The sequence below is a fragment of the Propithecus coquereli genome, unplaced genomic scaffold, assembly GCF_000956105.1.
Source record: "Propithecus coquereli isolate 6110/MARCELLA unplaced genomic scaffold, Pcoq_1.0 Scaffold249, whole genome shotgun sequence".
Lineage (NCBI taxonomy): Eukaryota > Metazoa > Chordata > Mammalia > Primates > Indriidae > Propithecus > Propithecus coquereli.
Window position 1 is genome coordinate 2,250,430 of NW_012148052.1, and position 18,157 is coordinate 2,268,586.

General features: G+C 57.6%; 1 protein-coding gene across 2 annotated transcripts in view; it reads right to left on the reverse strand.

Annotated features, from left to right (window-relative positions):
- KCNQ4 (potassium channel, voltage gated KQT-like subfamily Q, member 4) overlaps positions 1–18,150 on the reverse strand; it is a 51,168-nt gene extending 33,018 nt beyond the window's left edge. For both annotated transcript variants that reach the window (XM_012646743.1, XM_012646742.1), the window contains exon 1: positions 17,829–18,150. In XM_012646743.1, the coding sequence (XP_012502197.1) occupies positions 17,829–18,142 (314 nt within the window). In that variant the 5' untranslated portion in view covers positions 18,143–18,150. The remainder of the gene's footprint in view (positions 1–17,828) is intronic.
- Positions 18,151–18,157: the final 7 nt, after the last annotated feature.

Genomic DNA, 18,157 nt, shown 5'->3' on the forward strand with positions numbered 1-18,157 from the left:
AAAGAGAAAGGCTGCAGCCTGCAGTTCCAGCTGAGCCAGAGTCCTCTGAAAGGCGGGAGCCTGCTTGGTGGCTCTGAGAGAGGTGTCAGGATTGGGGGCAGCAGAGAGGAAGCACAGGTGTGTGGAGAGAGCTAGAAACCTGGGTCCATGGGTTCTCTGTCCTGACTCTGTCACCAGTCAGCTAAAGAGTTGGGAAACTGAGTCTAGGCTTACTCCTCAGCAGGAGGAAGGGATTGGTTGGGGGTCTCTGAGGGGCCTATTTTTCACTGCTCCATCTGGGGCAGGTGATTCCAGCTTCCCAAATAGGCAGTGAGGCCCTGGACAGCTCGTGAAGCTGCCAGTCTTCAGGGACTTCAATGTTCCGGAGTCTCCAGAAGAGGGTCTTTTACATTTCACTTGCAAGGAAAGTTTAGAAGGATCTCCTTCTACCTCCAAAACTCTCCCATAATTGAATAATGATAGCAAGGAGGAGGCAGAGTAGACCAAAGCAGAACTTCCAATAACTTATTCACCACAGAAATGGTGCTGAAGATCAGGGGAAGGGGACAAGTTATATCTCTGGTCCTGATGCCCCCTCCTCTTCTAACTAAGGAAGAAAGTTTCTAAATGCATCACAGTCAAAAGAACAGGGCTTGAATTCAGCTCTGCATAATCTTGGGCAAGCACACTGTCCCTGTCCGGGACTTAGTTTCTTAGTCTGTCTCATGCGGTCTGGAGGCAGGGGTCCAGACCGGATGAACCCTGCATAGAGAGGTTGCAGAAAGGCTTGGGTTCACCTCGGGACACAAGAGGCTGACACCAGGCAGGGCTCCTCGAGAGAGGGAGGAGTTTCTGGAGGGAGGGCTCCTGCGGGACTCCTTCCCCGGCTCGGCCCTCTGCTCCTTTCCCCCGCAGGATCCCCTTTTGGAGAGGCGCCAGGGTTCAGCGCCCTGGGGTCCGCGCGGCCGGCCCAGCCTCTCGGCGTGGGAGGGGCAAACTGGAAGGGGCGGGGCACCACAGGGGCGGGACCGGGAGGTGGGCGTGGCTCCCGGCCGTCCCTGGAAGGGGCGGGGCTTCTCTGACCCCGCCTCTGAGCGCGGGAGGGGCGGGGGCGGTGCCGCGGCTCCGGTTACCTCCCCGCGGCCTCCCCCGCCTGGCCGGCTTCTTTTTCCGTTTCCAAATTAACAATTGAAAACGCCGCGGCCTGAAAGGCGAGCAGCGGGCCAAGCGGAAAGTGTGAAGGTGCCGCCGCGTCCCGAGGCCGGGGGACGGAGAGGGGGGACGTGACACCCCGACCGCCTGGTGCTCGCCCACCCACTAGTGCCCGGGTGTGAGGACTGAGCGCCCCAAGACCCAGAGGTGCCAAGGCCCCTGGTCGAGTGTTGGCCTGATCTGGCCCTTGGTTCCTCCCGGCCAGGGTCGCAGGACTCAGTGCCCAGGCTCGAAGTGATGCCAACCCCCGAGGGATGGGGGCAGCGCTAGGGCTGGGTTTTCACTCTGGGGCTGAGTGCCCAGGTGGGGCAGGTGCCAGACAGCACCTTCGTAGCACCGTCCTAAAGGGCTCCCAGAGTCAAGTAGTTTCACGTGTGACCTCAAGCAAGTCATTTCACCTCACTGAGACTCAGTTTCCTCATCTGGAAAATGGAGAGAGAAGACCATACAGACCTGCTCGTGAGGAACAAAATTGAGAAGATACATGAGGCTGGCCCACAGGGAACACAATAGGTAGCAACTATTATTATCGTGTGTTGATAATGCTGAGACTATTGAGTCCTTTGCCCCCCTCGGCTTCCCGTCATAGCCGAAGGAGTTGTCCACCAATGGGGGATACTGGAGCTGAGGGTCTTTCTCTCCTCTCACCTCCTTAGCCCCACTTGACAAAGAAACCGAAGCCAGGAAGGTCCTTGCAAGGGGTTCAAAGTCAGGAATCAGTCCTGAGCCCAGGTCCTGAGCCCCAGGCCCAGGCTCTTCCTACAGAGGTGGGTCAGCATCCAGCATCCCGGGCACCCAGGGACACAGGCACAGGCACAGGGAGCCAGAGGGTGAACACCAAGAACAGTTTCTGGCCCTCCCACCCCTCATAATGTAAGCTCCATGGATGCAAAGGCCTTAGGGTGTTCACTGCTCTCTCTCCAACACCTGGTACAGGGCTTGGTGCATTGTAGCTTCTCAATAAATATTCACTGGGTGAGTGAATGAATAAATGAATGAATGAGCAGGTCCAGCAAACTGGGAAAAGCCTCTTTTATAACTGTGGCCTCCCACCTGGCCACCTGTGTGAAGTGGTCTGCTCTGGAGAGGGAGGTGTGGAGTGAAGTGCCCCTCTCCCAGCCTGGACACTTAGGGCAGCAGAATGGCAGCAGAAGGAGACAAGAACTGAGATAGAACAAAAGAGGAGGGAGTAGGAGATGTGGTCCCACAAGGCAGAGTTAAGATCACCTCTCTCTTCCTAGCCCCCAACTCCCCACTCCTGGCCAGCCCAGGACTCAGCCCCATTCCTCCTCCCTCCAGCAGCCTCTTCACTGACCACCACAATTCCACCTCCCGACGCCAACCCCTAGTCCATTTACCTGGCAGTCTGAGGGTCCCTTCCTCAGCCCCTCCCCCATTTACAATCCTACAATGCTTCTTACTGTTTACAATGTAAAACCCAAGCTCCTCAGACTAGTGTTTGAGGCTGCGCACACCCTAAGCGCCACGCCACATTCTACTTCCCCATACCCTGTTCGTGTCCACCTTGGTGACTTTTGTGCTCTCTCTTCTCCTTGGGATGGCCCCCTTCGACCCCAAGAATCCCTGATCTGCTTTGGGGAGAAGAGCTCCCTCAGCCCCCTCAGGACCACCTTGTGAGTCTGTCCTGTGACAGTCTCCATGCTGAGGCTGTTCCTGCCTTCTCCCCTCCCACCCCCTCATTGAGATCCATCCCTCTAGAGCAGGGCCAGTCTGACTCCTCCGCGCCCCTCAGGCTGGCCCAAGTCCACACTCAGACATTCAGGGAGTGAACCGGAAGACCCCTGTCACCAGGGCTTTGAGCTCCAGTGAGCTTGCACTGCCCCATGAAGCCTGAGAGCTCTGGATGAGGCTGCCTTGGGGTTGCTGCAGAGGTGGGTGGGGGCAGGGAGGACTGATGCACGTGCTCCCCAACACTGCGGGCTGGGGAGAGAGTACCAATGGAGATCCACATACTGTGAGGCTAAATATTTAAAAGTTTAAATGAAGTTAACAAGCTGTTAAATAAAATACGTTCTATCCTTTCTGACACACATAACCTTCATAACGATCTGGAAGGCCAGGTTGGAATTGAAATTCTTGGACTCCTGGGAGTCCCATGCTGGAATCTGGCAGGGAGGGGAGAGCTAGCTCCCGCTACCCTCTGGTCCTCAGATTCTCTTCTCACACTGGGCCCACCCCTCCCAGGAGGGGCGCTGGGTCCACGCCTCCATGCCCTAGGCTGCTCTTTCAGGATCCGACCACACTCACTGCAACCAGCCGCCCTTGGGCCTAGGAGCTCTGACAGCCCTTGGGAGGGTGAACTAGGGAAGGGTATGTGCAAGCCCTGGAAGTAGACATAAGTATTTGGCCATAGAATTCCAGAGTTACCTGGAATGTGTTCTAGAACAAGGAAGGCCATGTGTTGCCTCCAGGTTGGTATGCGGGGCCATATAGGCTGAGCCAGCAGAATTCTGGGCCCCTACCCTCAACTTCACCCAGAGCAGCCCTGCTTTGATCTGTTTTCCATACTGTGCTTCTGTGTCAAGTTTCGTTTAAAGAACCATATCTTCTGCTTAGGACAGTTTGAAAAGCTCTCATCTAGACCCTCCCCGCTACTGAACACAGGCCGAAGCTGAGGTTATGGAGATGCCAGTGACCGCACTCACGCTACAGGTCAGAACAAATCCAGGGCACGATCCCAGGTCTCCTGCCTCTCTCCCGGGCCGGAGCCTCCGCGGACTACCCAAGGGCCTGGCAGCTCATTTCTGATCCACAAGACCCAGGGCCTCCAACGCAATGGGCCACAGGGAGGTGGTGGGGTGCGAGCAGGCCTGCTGCTAGGGCCTCCTGCCTTGTCAGGGGGCTGGACCCTAGACCCAGGTCGCCCAGCTCAGGAGTGGATCTAAAGGCCAGACCAGGCCGGAGAAGGAGAGGGAGTCCTGGTATAAATAACCGTGGGGGGCCGGGATGTTTGGGCCTGTCTCCAGGGCGACGGCCATGTTTACTGCCCGGGGGGGCGGCATGGCCCACACATTTGCCTCGCTGAGTTGTAGCCAAATTTCTCCAGGAAGGGGTGGCCCAGGATTAGCCCCAAAGACTCCAGCTTTGCACCCAAATCATCTTCCCCCAGCTGTGCCCCAACATGGACCCAAAGCCTCCCTGACATTACCCCCATTTTTCAGCCCCAAATGCTGCACAGTGCTGCACTTCCTGTGGCCCCAAGTGCCCAGCATTTGCCCCCCTAAGTCCTACCTAATTCTGCTCACATAGTAGGGGGGTGGGGAGCATAAGCAGGACAGGGGAAGGCCCCAAGCAGAGGAGCTGGCTGTGTGCCAGGGATATGAGTTGGGCCACTGGGCATGGGGCAGGGACAAACCTCTCCCACGGCCCTGGCCAAGACAGGGGGAGGGCTGCAGCCCCCGGATTAGGAGGGTGCAAATCCCTCTTCCCAGCTCAGTGCCCCCCCCATGCCTGTCATGTGAAGGGCATTAGATGGCCAGACCCCATTAAGGAGGGGCTGGCAGGTGCCTTCACGGTCACGCTACAGCCAGCTCCTCTCCGCAGCGAGCCAGGCCAAGGGGAAAAAAGCGCTTGATGCAGGAGGGCAAGTGGAAAGGTCCCCTTCCGCATGAGGCAGCAGCTGCAGCCAGGTCCAAACACAGGGGCACAGGGGCTGGTGTGAGCCAAGTTCCCGCCAGCAGGCCAGCCCAGCCCAGCACACACATACACACACACCCTGCCCAGCTGACTGAGGGGTCTTGCTTGAGACACCAGCTGATTTTCACTGAGGGTACAGGCTCAAAATTGGGGCTGTGTCCAGCAGGGGTCTTAGACAGGCACCTGAACGCCTGGGCTCCAGCCCCATCTCAGCCACTTCTCAGCTGAATGACCTTGGGCAAGTCACTTCTCCTGTCTGAGCCTCAGCATCAAATGGTGTCATATCTTCCTCCAGGGTGGTTATGAGAACTCAGTGGGATTCGCTGAGCGAACAATGATTAAACCCTACAATGGGCCAGGCATTCCTTAAAGTGCTTTGTGGGACATCAAGTGGGAGAGGGGACCTCCTTCCCAGTAGGAGGTGGTATTTTGGACCCAGAGGCCGAGGCTCTGAGATGTGACAAAACCTGCCCAAGAGCTTCCAGAGGTGACCTGAGCCCAGGCCAGCCTCCATGAAGCTCTGCAGAATGACTGTCACTGGTTTATCATTGTTGGGGACAACTAAGATGCTTGGACCAGCCTGGGTTCTGCTCTGGGCTTCACTGCTGACCTGAGTATTGTCCCTGTCTTGTGCTGAGCCCAAGTTTCCTCAGCAGAAGAAAGAGGGGACTGGGCGAGACCTGTGATTTCCACACTCTGTGAGTTGCAAGAAAAGAGGGGAGATCAGAGCTGGGGCTGGCTGAGCTGCCTGGGATCTGCCCCTCCTCCACAGCAACCCTCCATTATCTGGGCCCAATTCCTGGGTGTTCTCCTGGGGTTGTTCTAAGACTACTGTTCTAGGGCCCCCCATGGACCCTGGACTACCTTTCCAGGCAGCCTCAGGGCCTGCACCCACCCGCTCTGCTTCCAAGGCACCCCCAGCTCAGCCACACACACCTCCCCCCAGGCCAGGGTTTGCATAAGCAGCTGAACTTTCCCTACAGGCAAAGTCCGAGGGCTCCGGGCCAGGTTGGGCCCTGGGCAGGGTTAGCTCTGGAGGAGGCACTTGGGGGGCTAGGTCCTGGGGGAAGGCAGAGGAAAAAGGAAGCCAAGTTGACGGCATCCTCTGGGATCCCGGCAGGAGTCCTTCCCCCTACACCGTCCTCCTCGCCAGTCCCCGAGTGGAGTTTCTAAAATATGGATCTGCTCGTGCTACTGCCGACTTTAGTTCCTTCCTGTCTTCTTCTCAGGAAGTTGCTGTTCCTCAGTTTGGCCCCCTCACCGTCACTCCTGGCCCTGCTCACGTTCCAGCCTCTTCTCTGGACACCTTTTGCCTCTTCTAGGCTCTCACTCTTCTGATTTCTTGCTGTTCTTTGCAAATGCCCTGTTCAGCCTGACCTCTGGGTCTTTGCCGGTGTTAGTCCCTCTGCTTGAAACACTGTTCCTCGCTCCTCTTTGCCTGGCTGGCTCCTACTCATCTTTCAGATCTCAGTGTAGGCTTCCCAGCCTTCCCAGCCCTGCCCAGTTTGGGGCTGGGCTTGGCCCTCGATGCTGGGCTCCCACAGGACTCCGTGCTGCTCAGACATGGCACTTAACACCCTGCCTGGTAGCTGCCAGCCTCCCAGCCCATCTTCCCCAGGGAGCAGGCTAGGGTCTGGTTCACTGCTCTGTCCCCAGCGTCTGGCATAGGCTTGGTCCCAAGGGACTTCCAGTGAAGGCTTCCCAGATGAAAGAGCTAGAGGGAACGAGTAAGTCCCTGGTGCAGAACTGGGGTGGGAGCAGGACTTTGGACTCTGAGGCTCAACTGATCCTCACATCACTCCCCCAGCAGCTGGCAGACAAGGTCAGGGTGAGCTAGGGGGGGTAAGATCACAGCTTCTACAGCTGGACTTCTGGGGTTTGAATCCTGGGCCTGCTACCTACACCCAGGAAAGTTACTTAAACCCTTTGTGCCTCATTTTCCTCATCTGAAAAATGGGCATAACAATAGTACCCACCTCATAGGGTTGTTAAGAGGAAAAAGTGAGAGAAGGCACGGCAAGTTCTCAGAGCAGCATCTGGCACAGATCGATGCTCAGGAAGGATTTGCTATTATTATCGTTATTATTATTGAGAGCCAGAGCTGAGGGAGAGGCTGAGACTCAGAGAGGGAGGTGACTGCTGGAAACTGCCAAGCAGGAATATGTCTCTTGCCTTCCCAGCCCAACCCCGTGCCCCGAACCTGCACTATGATTGCCCCCCCAACGCACGCGTGCATGTGCACACACACACACACACACACTGCAACCCTGCAGGCCACTCCACCCTCCCACGTCACAGGCTCCTTGCACACTCGGGCTCTCCCGGCACTCGGCTGTCTGAACTGAGCCCAGAAGATCCCCATCCTCCTGGGCATGCACCACTTACTGGCTGTGTGACAAGGGTACATGCTTAACCTTTAAGCTTTGGTGTCCTTCTCTGCGCAATGGGGATAATGAGAGGACCCACCTCCTAGGGCTCTTGGAAGGATTAAAGGAAGCAATGTGTGAAAAGTATTTAGCACAATACCCCGCAGAGATTAGACTATGAATCTTGTTACTAAATGACGACCTCTGCGCTGAGAACCCCAGCCAGCTCTGGTCAGTGCACGGTTTGCCTCCGGCCTGGGTGCGTCCCTGGGCTGCCGCCAGCCGGGGCTCCTGAGGAAAGGAACTACTAGTCTGGCCAACCTGCTCTTACGGAGCCTGTGTGCCACCCCCCGCCACTGTCTCTTCATCAGGGCTCAAACCAGTACAGGCAAGGGTGAGATGAGAGGCCCAGGACCCCTGAGGAGTGGCAGCCTGCGATGGGAAGATTAAAATATTAAAACCACCACGACCCCTCTGCTCTTCACAGCACTTTGTAGTTCACCAAGCACTTGATGCAGGTGAAGCAGCCCTGTGAGGTGGGCAGGTAGAGATGGCGACTGTCATTCTATGTGGAAGGAAGCTGGCGCCTCAGAGAGGTTGGGTCACCTGCCTGGCGTCACACAGCCTTTAGGAAGCGGAGGCAGGAGGTGAACCCCAGCCTGCCAACTCCCAGTCCCGTACTCCTTTGACTCCTGATTCTGGCTGACCCTTCCCCCACCAACCCGCTCTTGGGAAAGAGCCCTGGCTGGTCCTGGCTGTGCTGTGCTCCAGGGAGGGCAGGGGCTGAGGCTTCTCCACCCCCACCGACTCCTCCCTCTCTGGCCCTGCAGCTCAGGAGGGAGGAGCCAGGGTGGCGTCCAGACTCAGGGATTTTACGCACCGGTAAAATTTCCAAAAACACTTTGGGGACTGCATAAGTATGTCAACTTTTTATTTTGCCAAGTAAGGACAATTTTTAAAAATTCCCAGCCCATCATTTCATAAAAGAAAGGACATAATTTCATGCTAAAAGACAGTCTTTAAATGGAATAAATTTAGCTTTATGAAAGAGTCACCGCATTGTCCTTATTTTCCTAGCTTTTGCCTTAGGCCACTAAAAGCTGCCGTGGGTCTGCTGACGAGTTGGACAAGCATTTGGAGGTTGGACTTGGCAGTCACACAGACGTGGGTTCAAGTCCTGACACTGCCACAGACAAACCGTGTAACTTGATGTGTGTTATTTCACTTCTCTGAGTCTCAGTTTGTCGTCTGCAGAATGGGAACAATAATAGTGGCTGCCACATAGCATGTACTGAAGAAACAGACGGCCTAGTGTTTGCAGAGCACTTGCCCAGATCGGTCAGGCCCTGGTTTCCATCCAGTGTCCCTGCCCTGCCCTATCAGGCCCCCCGACTGCCCACAGGCTAAGGCCTGACAATCGAGGTCCTCAGGGCCCAGGACACATTAGCTGCTGCATGTCTCGGGGCGCAGGGCTTAGGGAGACAGGTCCCATCTCACAGCCTTCGCTCTGGCTGTTCCCTCCACCCAGCGTGTGCTTCCAGCTCGGTGCCTCCACACACAGGACCAAAGGGCCCTTTCTCCCCTTCTCTCTAGTTGGCAAAACCCTTGGCATCCTTATGACTCAGCCTCTATGCCACCTTCATTCCTCACTCGGCAAACATTCGCTAATTACCAACCGTGTGCCAAGCACAGTGCTTAACCCGCACCCCCCGCCCCCAGCTCTCACAGCCCAGTGTGGAAAAACAAAGAACAAACAGGGCTTGGTGGGCAGAGCTGGCCTGGGCTGAGGGTGGGCAGGAAGCACCTCCACAAAGAGCTGGTGCCCAGACTGGGACTGAGGATGTATAGGAGGTAGCCAGAGGACGGGGCAGGTGGGACAGGGGAGGGGTCACAGGCAGAAGAACACATGGAGCACTAAGCAGCACAACACTCTGGGACACTAAGTCATTTCTGAGGTGAGGAGCGAAGAGTGCTTGTGGGGAGGGGGTTTCTGACTTGGGCACTGGGGGTGGGGGAGTCGCTGTCAGGTGGACCAAGGAAGGAGGGCAGGTTTGGAGGGAGAGGCTGAGTTTGAGGTGCCCGGGGGATGGGGAGGAGAGGGGTCAGCAGGTGGCTGCACAGGAGACTCAGGCATGATACTGCAGAGGGCACGGCTGTCATCACGGAGGTAACCCTTGATGTCGCAGGACTGCCCGAGACCACCCCCCCAAACTGCGCACAGAGAACAGGACCCAAGACAAAGCCTGGACATTCAAGGAGCAGAGAGGGGAGGCAGAGCTTCTGACAGAACCCAGAGGGAAGAGGCAGAGGTGGCTGCGAGGAAAGCCAAGGGGAAGCGTGTCCAAGAAGGAAGGGCGACAGGCTCGGCCTCTTGCGCAGGGCAGCTGGCGGAGTGGCTGAGTACGAGGCTCCCAGGGAGCCATATTCTGCCTCTGAATCCTGCCTCTACCCCCATCAGCTATGTTGATGGTTGGGCAAGTCATTTAACTTCTTTATGCCTTAATCCCCGTATCTAGAAAACAGGGCTGATGTGGTTTTTATGTATGGTTTTTTTTTTTTTTTTTTTGAGCCAGGGTCTCCCTCTGTCACCCAGGCTGGAGTGTGGTGGTGTGGGCACAGCTCACTGCAGCCTTGAACTGCTGGGCTCAAGCGATCCTCCTGCCTCAGCCTCCCCAGTAGCTAAGACTTGCCACCATGCCTACCTAATTTTTTTTACTTTTTGGAGAGATGGGCTCTCGCTATGTTGCCGAGGCTGGTCTTTTTTGTTTGTTTGTTCATTTTTATTTTTCTTATATTAATCATTTAAAAAATATGGAACGCTTCACGAATTTGCATGTCGTCCTTACACAGGGGCCATGCTAATCTTCTCTGTATCGTTCCAATTTTAGCATACGTACTGCCGAAGCGAGCACCCCAGGCTGGTCTTGAAGTCCTGGGCTTAAGTGATCCCCCCACCTTGGCCTCCCAAAGTACTGGGATTACAGGTGTGAGCCGCCGGGCCCAACCAGTATATTTTAAGTATAAAAAGCATGGGAGAGGAGGACTAAAAACCCCCTCAGCCTTCTTGCACCCCCAGGTTGCACCTCCCTCCCTCTGCTGGGCCATGGGTCACACTTTCCTCCCCCGTTCTGTGTCTCCCACCAATCCCCAGAGAGTGGAAAAACGAGATGAGTGAATGAACTCAGGGGCTGCGCCCTGCTCTCAGAGAACAGGGGCAGCAGGGAGGCAGCACCCTTTGCTCCTCACCTAGTACTATGAGGAGAGGTGGAGAAGGCCCCCATGTGAGCTGTATCCTTGGGCAATCCGGTCCCTCCTTCTGGCCTCAGTTTCCCCATCTGTGAAATGAAGTCTGTGGATCTGCTCACGCGCTGAGGCCCTCTGGCTCTGACGCTCTGTAGCAGGAATGTATGGAGAGAGGACAAGCGCAGAAAGGCCTATTCCTGACCTGCTGGCCCTGACCCCAAGGGAGGAAGCTCCATGGGTCTGGATCCCCACTGTGCCCGGGGCTGGTCCCTCCAGCAGAGGGTGGCAGCTGGGCCAAGACAGGGGGGAGCGGAGGCGCCCGGGGATTATGCTGACAGAGCTGTTCCCTCTCTCCCTCCTTCTTTCCCTATCCCCTCCCCTCCCGGGGGACAGACAAGCCCAGCAAAAAATAAACCCAAAGACAGTGACCTGGACAGGCCGAGGTCCCAGAGAGGAGGGGCAGGGAAGGAAGGATGGAGGAGGTGCAGCCTGTGACCCTCCCCACCACTGCCCCAAAGCAGTGGGTGCCTGATCGGATCCCTCCCCAACCCCGAAGTTGGGCTCAGCGGGAGCAGGCATCTACCCTCCGTCATTCACACTGTTGGGAGGGGAGCCATTTCTTTGCTTAATAGGACCATTAGAGCAAATATTTTGTCCAGCCCAGCTAGACAGGAGTGTCCAAGTTTGGGAAGAGTACCTTAGGGACTCTCACTCCACCTCCTGATTATTGGGCAGTCCTTCCTGCTGTCTGACCTCCATCCCTTCTGCTTCATTTATCTCCAGCAAGCTTTCCCTCTGTCCCACCTGCCTGGCCCCAAGGTGTCTGAGGAGTCTCAGGAGAGCATACCCCGATATTTCCCTCCAGCCCCTAGGCCAAGACCCTGCTCCACCCACAGCTCCCCAAATCTCCAAGAGGAAAGGACGAGGGAAGGCATCGCTGAGCTCCCTGCTCCCTCTGCCTCCCTCCCTCAGGCACTGCCCACGGATTCCCAGCCCAATTAGTCTGCTGCCTGGGGCTGCCCTCCCCAGGTGCCAACCCCCAGGGCACGCAGATCTTGCCCCAGGGACAGAGTTGCCCAGAGAGCCTGGAGTCCTGGGGAGGGGGGTTCTCTGGGGCCCCAAAGGTCTGATCAGCACCTTCTCCCCAGCCTCTCAGAGCCCCTCTTGGGGGCAGACAGCGTCCTGGGTGCCCTTCTAAGTGCCACCCTGTCCTCCGAGGCGGCCCAGGAGAAGGTGCTGGAAGATGAACTTCCCACCCCCAACTCTATAAAAGTCAAGGTCCTGAGATAGCAGCTCCTCTCATCCATCCAGCACTGCTCTGTGCCAGACAGCCCCAAGTGGTCCACTCTCCTGTTAGGCCCATTTTACAGAAGAGGATACTGAGGCTCGGGGACTGGGATTGAGTGGGTGTGGCCACCTTCGCAGTAAGGGCCGAGATCTCTAAATCTTCTCTGGGAGTCCCTCCCCTTATTCCCTGAGAGGATTTGCTCAGAAGAAGGTGGGCGTGTGCCCCTCTCTCCCAGGAGTCCTTGGCTGCTTCTTTGAGAGCCATGGCTCCACTTCCGTCTCCCTGGGGCCAGGCTAGCTGCCAGGGCTGGACAACGAAGTCCAAACCTTGGCCTCATAATGACACTCTGGCATACGCCTCCTGCCCACGCACGCTCGCAGCCACGCGCAGACCTCTCTCTGAGCCTGGTGACAGGAGGCAGTGGAGGCCGGTGGCCCCGCGGGCTCTGCAGCCTCCTCACAGCGCCCGCCCCCCCCACTGCCCAGGGCACACCCCGACACACTCACCATGCTGAGCTAGGGCCACCTGTCAAACCTCACCCCAGAGTAAAAGAATAATGACAACAACAACAATATAATAATAATAATAAGGATAATGGCTAATGGTTGTTTCCAGCAGTGTCTGGTGATTTATCTCATCTAGCCCTGACAATCCGAGAGGCAGGTGTTATTATTCCCATTCCCAGATGAGAAAAATGAAGCTCAGAGAGGTTAAGTAATTTGCCCAAGGACACATGACTGCTAAGGGTAGAACCAGAAATGAACCCAAATCCGTCAGACTCAGCGCCCATGCCCTGAACTCAAGTCCCCACTATTGCCCCACCCCCAGTCTCTCAGCTCCCACACTAGGGCTACCCCCAGGGCAGACACTCAGAGTTCTCTGCTGGGCCCCCTCACCCATAGAGAATTGGACCTGCCAAGGACTTGCCCAAAGACCCACATCAGTGCAGGGGAGGTGGGGGACCTCGCGTGGGCTGCTCCAAGTCTGGGGAGTTCCCTGCATGGCTTCCTTTCCGGGTAAGGGCAGGGCCTTGGCCAGTTCTGTAGATCCTTCCTCTCTCCCTGCTCCCAGGCAGTTCCAGCTCCCTCGACTGGCTCAGAGAACCTTAAATTAATTATCCACTCAAAGTGCTGCCATCAGCCCAAGAATAATCACCTCTTGAAACACTCCTGGCTCCAACCTTCTGAGGATATAGGCTTCTGCAGCAACAGGGATTGAAGTTAGACATCCAGCAGGGCTTCGTCAATGGCAAGAATGAGTGTACTATGAAGCTGGGGAGGGGTGGGCAGACCATGAGAGCTCTAACCTGCCCCTGGGACCCCAAAGGGGAACGTGGGGAGAAGGGAGCAAAGGAGTGTAAGGGGGAGAAAAAGGCGAGGAGTGAGGTAGTTTAGGAATAGTACGGTCTCTCCCTGCTCCTTACGAATCAAACCAAAGGACAGGCTGAAAAACAGCAGCACGAAAAACTTGGGTCACCCTTGAAGACTTTCCCAATCACAAGGCAAAGTTCTTAGAGCATCAGTCTTCTCTATTGGCTAGGGCTAAGAAATTGTTATCTGAAGTCCTGATCTGGTAGGCAAAAGGCTTGGGTTCCTGGCACAGTCCTACCACTGACTCACTAGGCAGGGCCTTAGATGAGTATCTGCCCCCTTCTGTGCCTTGGTGTACCTGGCAGTACCCTGCAAGGTTGGATGGAAGGACCTCAGAGGGCCCTCCAGGAGGAGCAAGGGCCAGCAAAGTTCTAGGAAGCCAGCCACCCTCCTGCTGCGTGAGTCTGAGGCTGCCGTCCAGGGCGGACGCACAAATACGGACAGACCTATAAGGGCAGCCCTGCAGTTGTGGATAGCGAAGGTAAAACACTCAAGGAATGGAGCCAGCTCTGTTCTGTCCTAGGGATCGGGGCTGCAGCCACGGGCCCAGGTGTGTGTCTCTGGCTACGTGTCTGTGAAGTTGGGGAAAAGGTAGAGGCAGCTGTGCACTAGATGCCTTTTCACCGGATGCATGCCGCATGTGTGTCAGTGTCGCAGTGAGCGTGTGCGCGAGACATTCAGACGGGCACACAACGGGGAGATGCGTGGACATCAAAAGTGTGGCCGCATTGGGTGAGGCTGGAAGTTGCCACTCAATTCCACAAAACGCGAGCACTGCCCACCCCGGCTGCCTGTGTGCTGGGTGGTGGGGACGGAGAGGCGGATGACACGGGCGCGCTGCTCTGAGGAGCCTGGGGTTGGCTGAGGCCGAGCTGCAGAGAACGACGGCTCCAAGTCGGACCCGGCTCTAGGCCGAGGCCCTTCCACGTTAAGTGAGGGACCTCTCCTAAGTCTCCATCTCCTCACCTGTCAAACGAGGAGGACGACAGTGCCCACCTAGCCAGGCTGTGGAAGGACGCAGTGAGAGCGGTTTATAGAGCGCCATCAGAGATTCCAGTTCAAACTCTGAGAGCCTGGCCAGGCAGCCGCAGGGAACGGTTAACAGTCCTGGACAGAGAGTCAAGAGTCTCGAGGTCTGGTCCCCTGCATCTGCCACTAACTTACCATGTGACTTTGATCTTCAGAGCCTCAGTTGTCTCATAAGTAAAATGTGGCTGTCAAATGTAAGGACCGACCTAGCAGGGATGCGGAGGGTTCTGGGTACACTTTGCTGGGATTATTTCCAAGCCAGGCGATGTTCTTTCTCAGACGGTCAGTGGCGGACGTCGCGGGGGCTCTGGGGTTAGGAGTCTGAGGGCCCCAGGAGCTGCCCCCACCTCCTTTTCCCCATTCCCACAGCTTCTGACCCCAGGGACAAGGCCGAGGGAGGATGTTTACAGAGCCGTAAACCTTCACATAGAGAGTCTGCTAGGCAGCTGGGGGCTGGGAGCAGCGGGCACCCATCTCCCAGCACCTTGGAGAGGCTGGCGGGAGAGGGGGGTCTTGCTCAGCCCCTTCTGGCCCTCTGGCTTCCAGGGAGGCTGGTGTGGCCCCTGAGAGGGGTGTGCTGCTCACCCCGTGCTGGTGTGCGGCACCAGCATTCCTCCCAAGGGCTCGACACTAGGACAGGTGGCAAGGTGGTATTTCTTAAAATTCAGAGTTGAGGGCTTGAATCAGGGAGTGGGGCACAGGGAGGGGTTTGGGGCTTGGTGATGGGACTGAGGACCTAGAGAAGGAAGGAGAGCTGGCAGAGGGGCCCAGAGACCCCTCATTCTGGATCTCAACAAGAAGACGGGAGTCAGCAGTTCTCACTTCCCAGAGGCCACAGCTGCTGGCAGGAGAGGCTGTATCAGGGCTTGTCCTCCGGGCCATACCCCAGCCCTAGGTGCCAGAAAGGTGCAGGTTCTGAGTGGGGCCCAGAAGGTCCCAGCCGGCAGGTGTGAGGGGGGTGTCCCCTAGGGCGAACCGGCTTGCTCACCCCAGCCCTTCTCCTTCCCAAGCCCTTCTCTTGCAGGCTTTCTGCCTGGGCCCCTCCTGCCACAGCCTGGGCCTCTGGGAAGGGGGTCCTGGCTAACTGTACCCACGGGGCCCGCCTCACTTGGGCTGCCTCGGAGGGAGACTGGGGAGGAGGAAAGGATTTGATCAAACGTACACCAAGAGGGCTAGAAGTCCAATAGCAGGAAGTACTTCCTGGCAAGAATACACAAGACCCTGCAGTGAGTGACAGAGAAACATCTGGAGCTCCTCAAGAACAGGAGAGACCTTCTGTGTGGGCTCCTCCGCCAGCCCCAATAATAACAACAGTCTCTCACACTCAGGCCCTTGCAGCTTACCAAGCGCTTTCCCACCCGTTTCCTCATCCAAGAGGGAGGCTTGCAAGGCTGGGGTTTCTACCCACTTTGACAACCTAAAGCTCAGAGAGGCCCAGTGATCAACCCCAGCCCACAGAGTACACAAGAGGAGGGGCTCCTGACCCTGCAGTCCACTTTGACCTCCAAGATGGACAACTAATTCCCTGAGATCCCTTGGCATTGGGATGTTTTCACACCTCATTTCCTCCCCTGGAGCTCCCAAGAAATGCCTGGTCCTGGCCTCCTGGGGACAAGTGGTTAGGAGAAGCATGTCCCTGGCCAGGGCATTCCCGGCATCCTGAAACAGCAGGATGTGGGGTAAAGGTGTCAGCGGATTTAGCTCCTGGAGAGGAAGGGGAGGCCTTTCCAGAGGAGGCGACGGCAGCAGCTGGCCAGGAGAGAGGTCCTTCACCTCCAATGACCCTCGTGGGGGCTGAGAGGCCAAGCCTGGCGCTAAGGACCCCCACCTCAGAGCCCATTGGCTTCAACAGGCCCAGCCATGCAGTAGAAAAGTCACCTCCCAAGAGGAGCCCATGGTGGACACAGCCACTCTCTGTGGAGCGTCTCACCCTCCTTGGGCCGTGCAGCCATGCTTAGTGAGCAGTCCCCTGCCCACCGCCCCAACTCCACCAGCACTGAACCTTCATCACTCCAACATCCTCTCTGTAGCAGTAAATATTCATCCAGGCTCTCCAGTGGGCACTAGTGGCTGGGCTACTCCTAACCGTTGACCCTGGCCCAAAGCTTGACCTCACGTCCTTAACAATTCCAACTGTTTGCCCCCGCCCAGCAGGGGTCTCTGCACAAAGTTAAGGCTGCACCTCCAGGTACTTAATGGCTGAGAGAGTTCTCTCCCTCTACCCCCGACCCGTGTGCCAGCATCGCCCACCCCTTCACCTCGAAATTCTGTGGGCCCAGTTCAGATGGAGCAGAGGCAGGCAAGCATGCACCAGAGGGACAGGCAGGAAGACAGATCAAGGGACAGGTGGAAAAAGACAGGTGGAAGAAGAGTGGACAGTCAGGTGGACAGGTGGATAGACAGATGGACAGATAGGCACACAGATAACAGGACAGGCGGACAGAAGGATGGAAACAGACAAACAGAAGGACAGCCAGACAGTTAGGTGGAGAGATGCACAGACCAGCCAACTTACAGGTGGAGACTCAGTGTGACAGAGGGACAGCCAGACAAGAAGGACTGGCGGACAGTCAGGTGGACAGGCAGTGGGCCACCCAGGAGACCACAACACCAGAGGGCCCTCTCTGACTGTGGTCAGAAGGGATTAATAGCAGCACATTTTCCAGGGACCGGAGGTCTCTCACAGGCACCTCCGAGCGTCCCAGCGCCAGGCCCAGCCCTTCAACTGATATCTGCAGGGCCTCTCATGTTCCCGACTGGGCCAGGCCATCCCCCAAGACTGAGCTCTGAGCTGCCAAAATTCACTCTTCACATCCAAGAGGGGTCAGTGTTTTTGAAAGTTGTAAGAGCCCCAGCGAGGGGGAGGGGGCCTGCAGCGTCAGTGTTTCCAAACCTACCCCTCTCCTCTTTCTTTTTCCCCAGTGCCCAGAGCCAGGCCTGGTGCCGCCAGCCAGCAAGGCAGGCGAGCTGGGCTGAGCCGCCAGGGTGAGCAGGGCAGGCAGGGCAGGCAGGGTGGCTGCCAGTGCCACTGGGAAGTTGAGGGTGGAGGGGAAGATAGAGTGAAGACAGACAAAGTCAGACACACGAGTGTCAGGGCACAGGTGGCCCTCAGGGACCCCAAAACATCTACAATCAGGGGCCAGCCCTGAGCTGGGGTGAGGGCCGTCCCTGGAGAGGGGCATCTCCAGGGGGAGCCCAGACGGGAGCCCATGATAGCTGTAGAGCTGGGGAGGAGGCGACAAAGCGTGTGGGGGCCAAGGGGTCCTCTGTGTGTCTGGGACACAGGATGGCAGAGGTGGGGAAGAGGAAGAGGGAACCCACTTCAGTGGCTCCAGACTTTGCAGAGTGGACGGGGGACAAGCAGCCGGATGTGGGAGTACCTGGACAGAGGAGTAGGGCTTGGCGATCAGGATGGAAATAAGGAGTCAGGTGGGGGGAGGTCAGAAGCGAGGTCAAGCAGGGATCAGGACGGGGACATCAGGGGTTAGGGTCAGGCTCAGGCTCAGGGAGGATCAGAAACGGGGCTGGGCCTGTGGGGAGGGAGATGAGGGTCGGCCGCGGGGCATGGGGACAGGAGGCAGAGCCAGGGCGGGGCGGCCGTCCCCAGGGAGCCCAGGCTCGCGCGGGGGCAGCGCGGGGCGGGATCGCGGAGACACGAAAGGGGGCGCGGGGTCGCAAACTCACATGAAGACGTGGTAGACGAAGGCCCAGCCGCGGGGCCGCTCCAGCACGTTGTAGACCCAGTTCTGCAGGCGGCGGTAGCGCTTGTGCGCGGCCGAGGAGCGCTGGCCGCAGGCGGAGCCCGAGCCGGAGCCCGGCCCAGGGAGGGGCGCGCCCGGCGGCAGGGGGCTGCCCAGGAGGCCGAGGCGGCGCGGGGAGCCGCCCCCGCCGGCCTCGCCCTGCTCGCTCTGCACGGCCGTGAGCGCCACCAGCTCCGCGCGGGGGGCGTCCCCGGGAGGGGGGCCCAGGCCGAGGCGGCGCGGGGGGGCCTCGGCCATGGGCGGCGCCGGGCG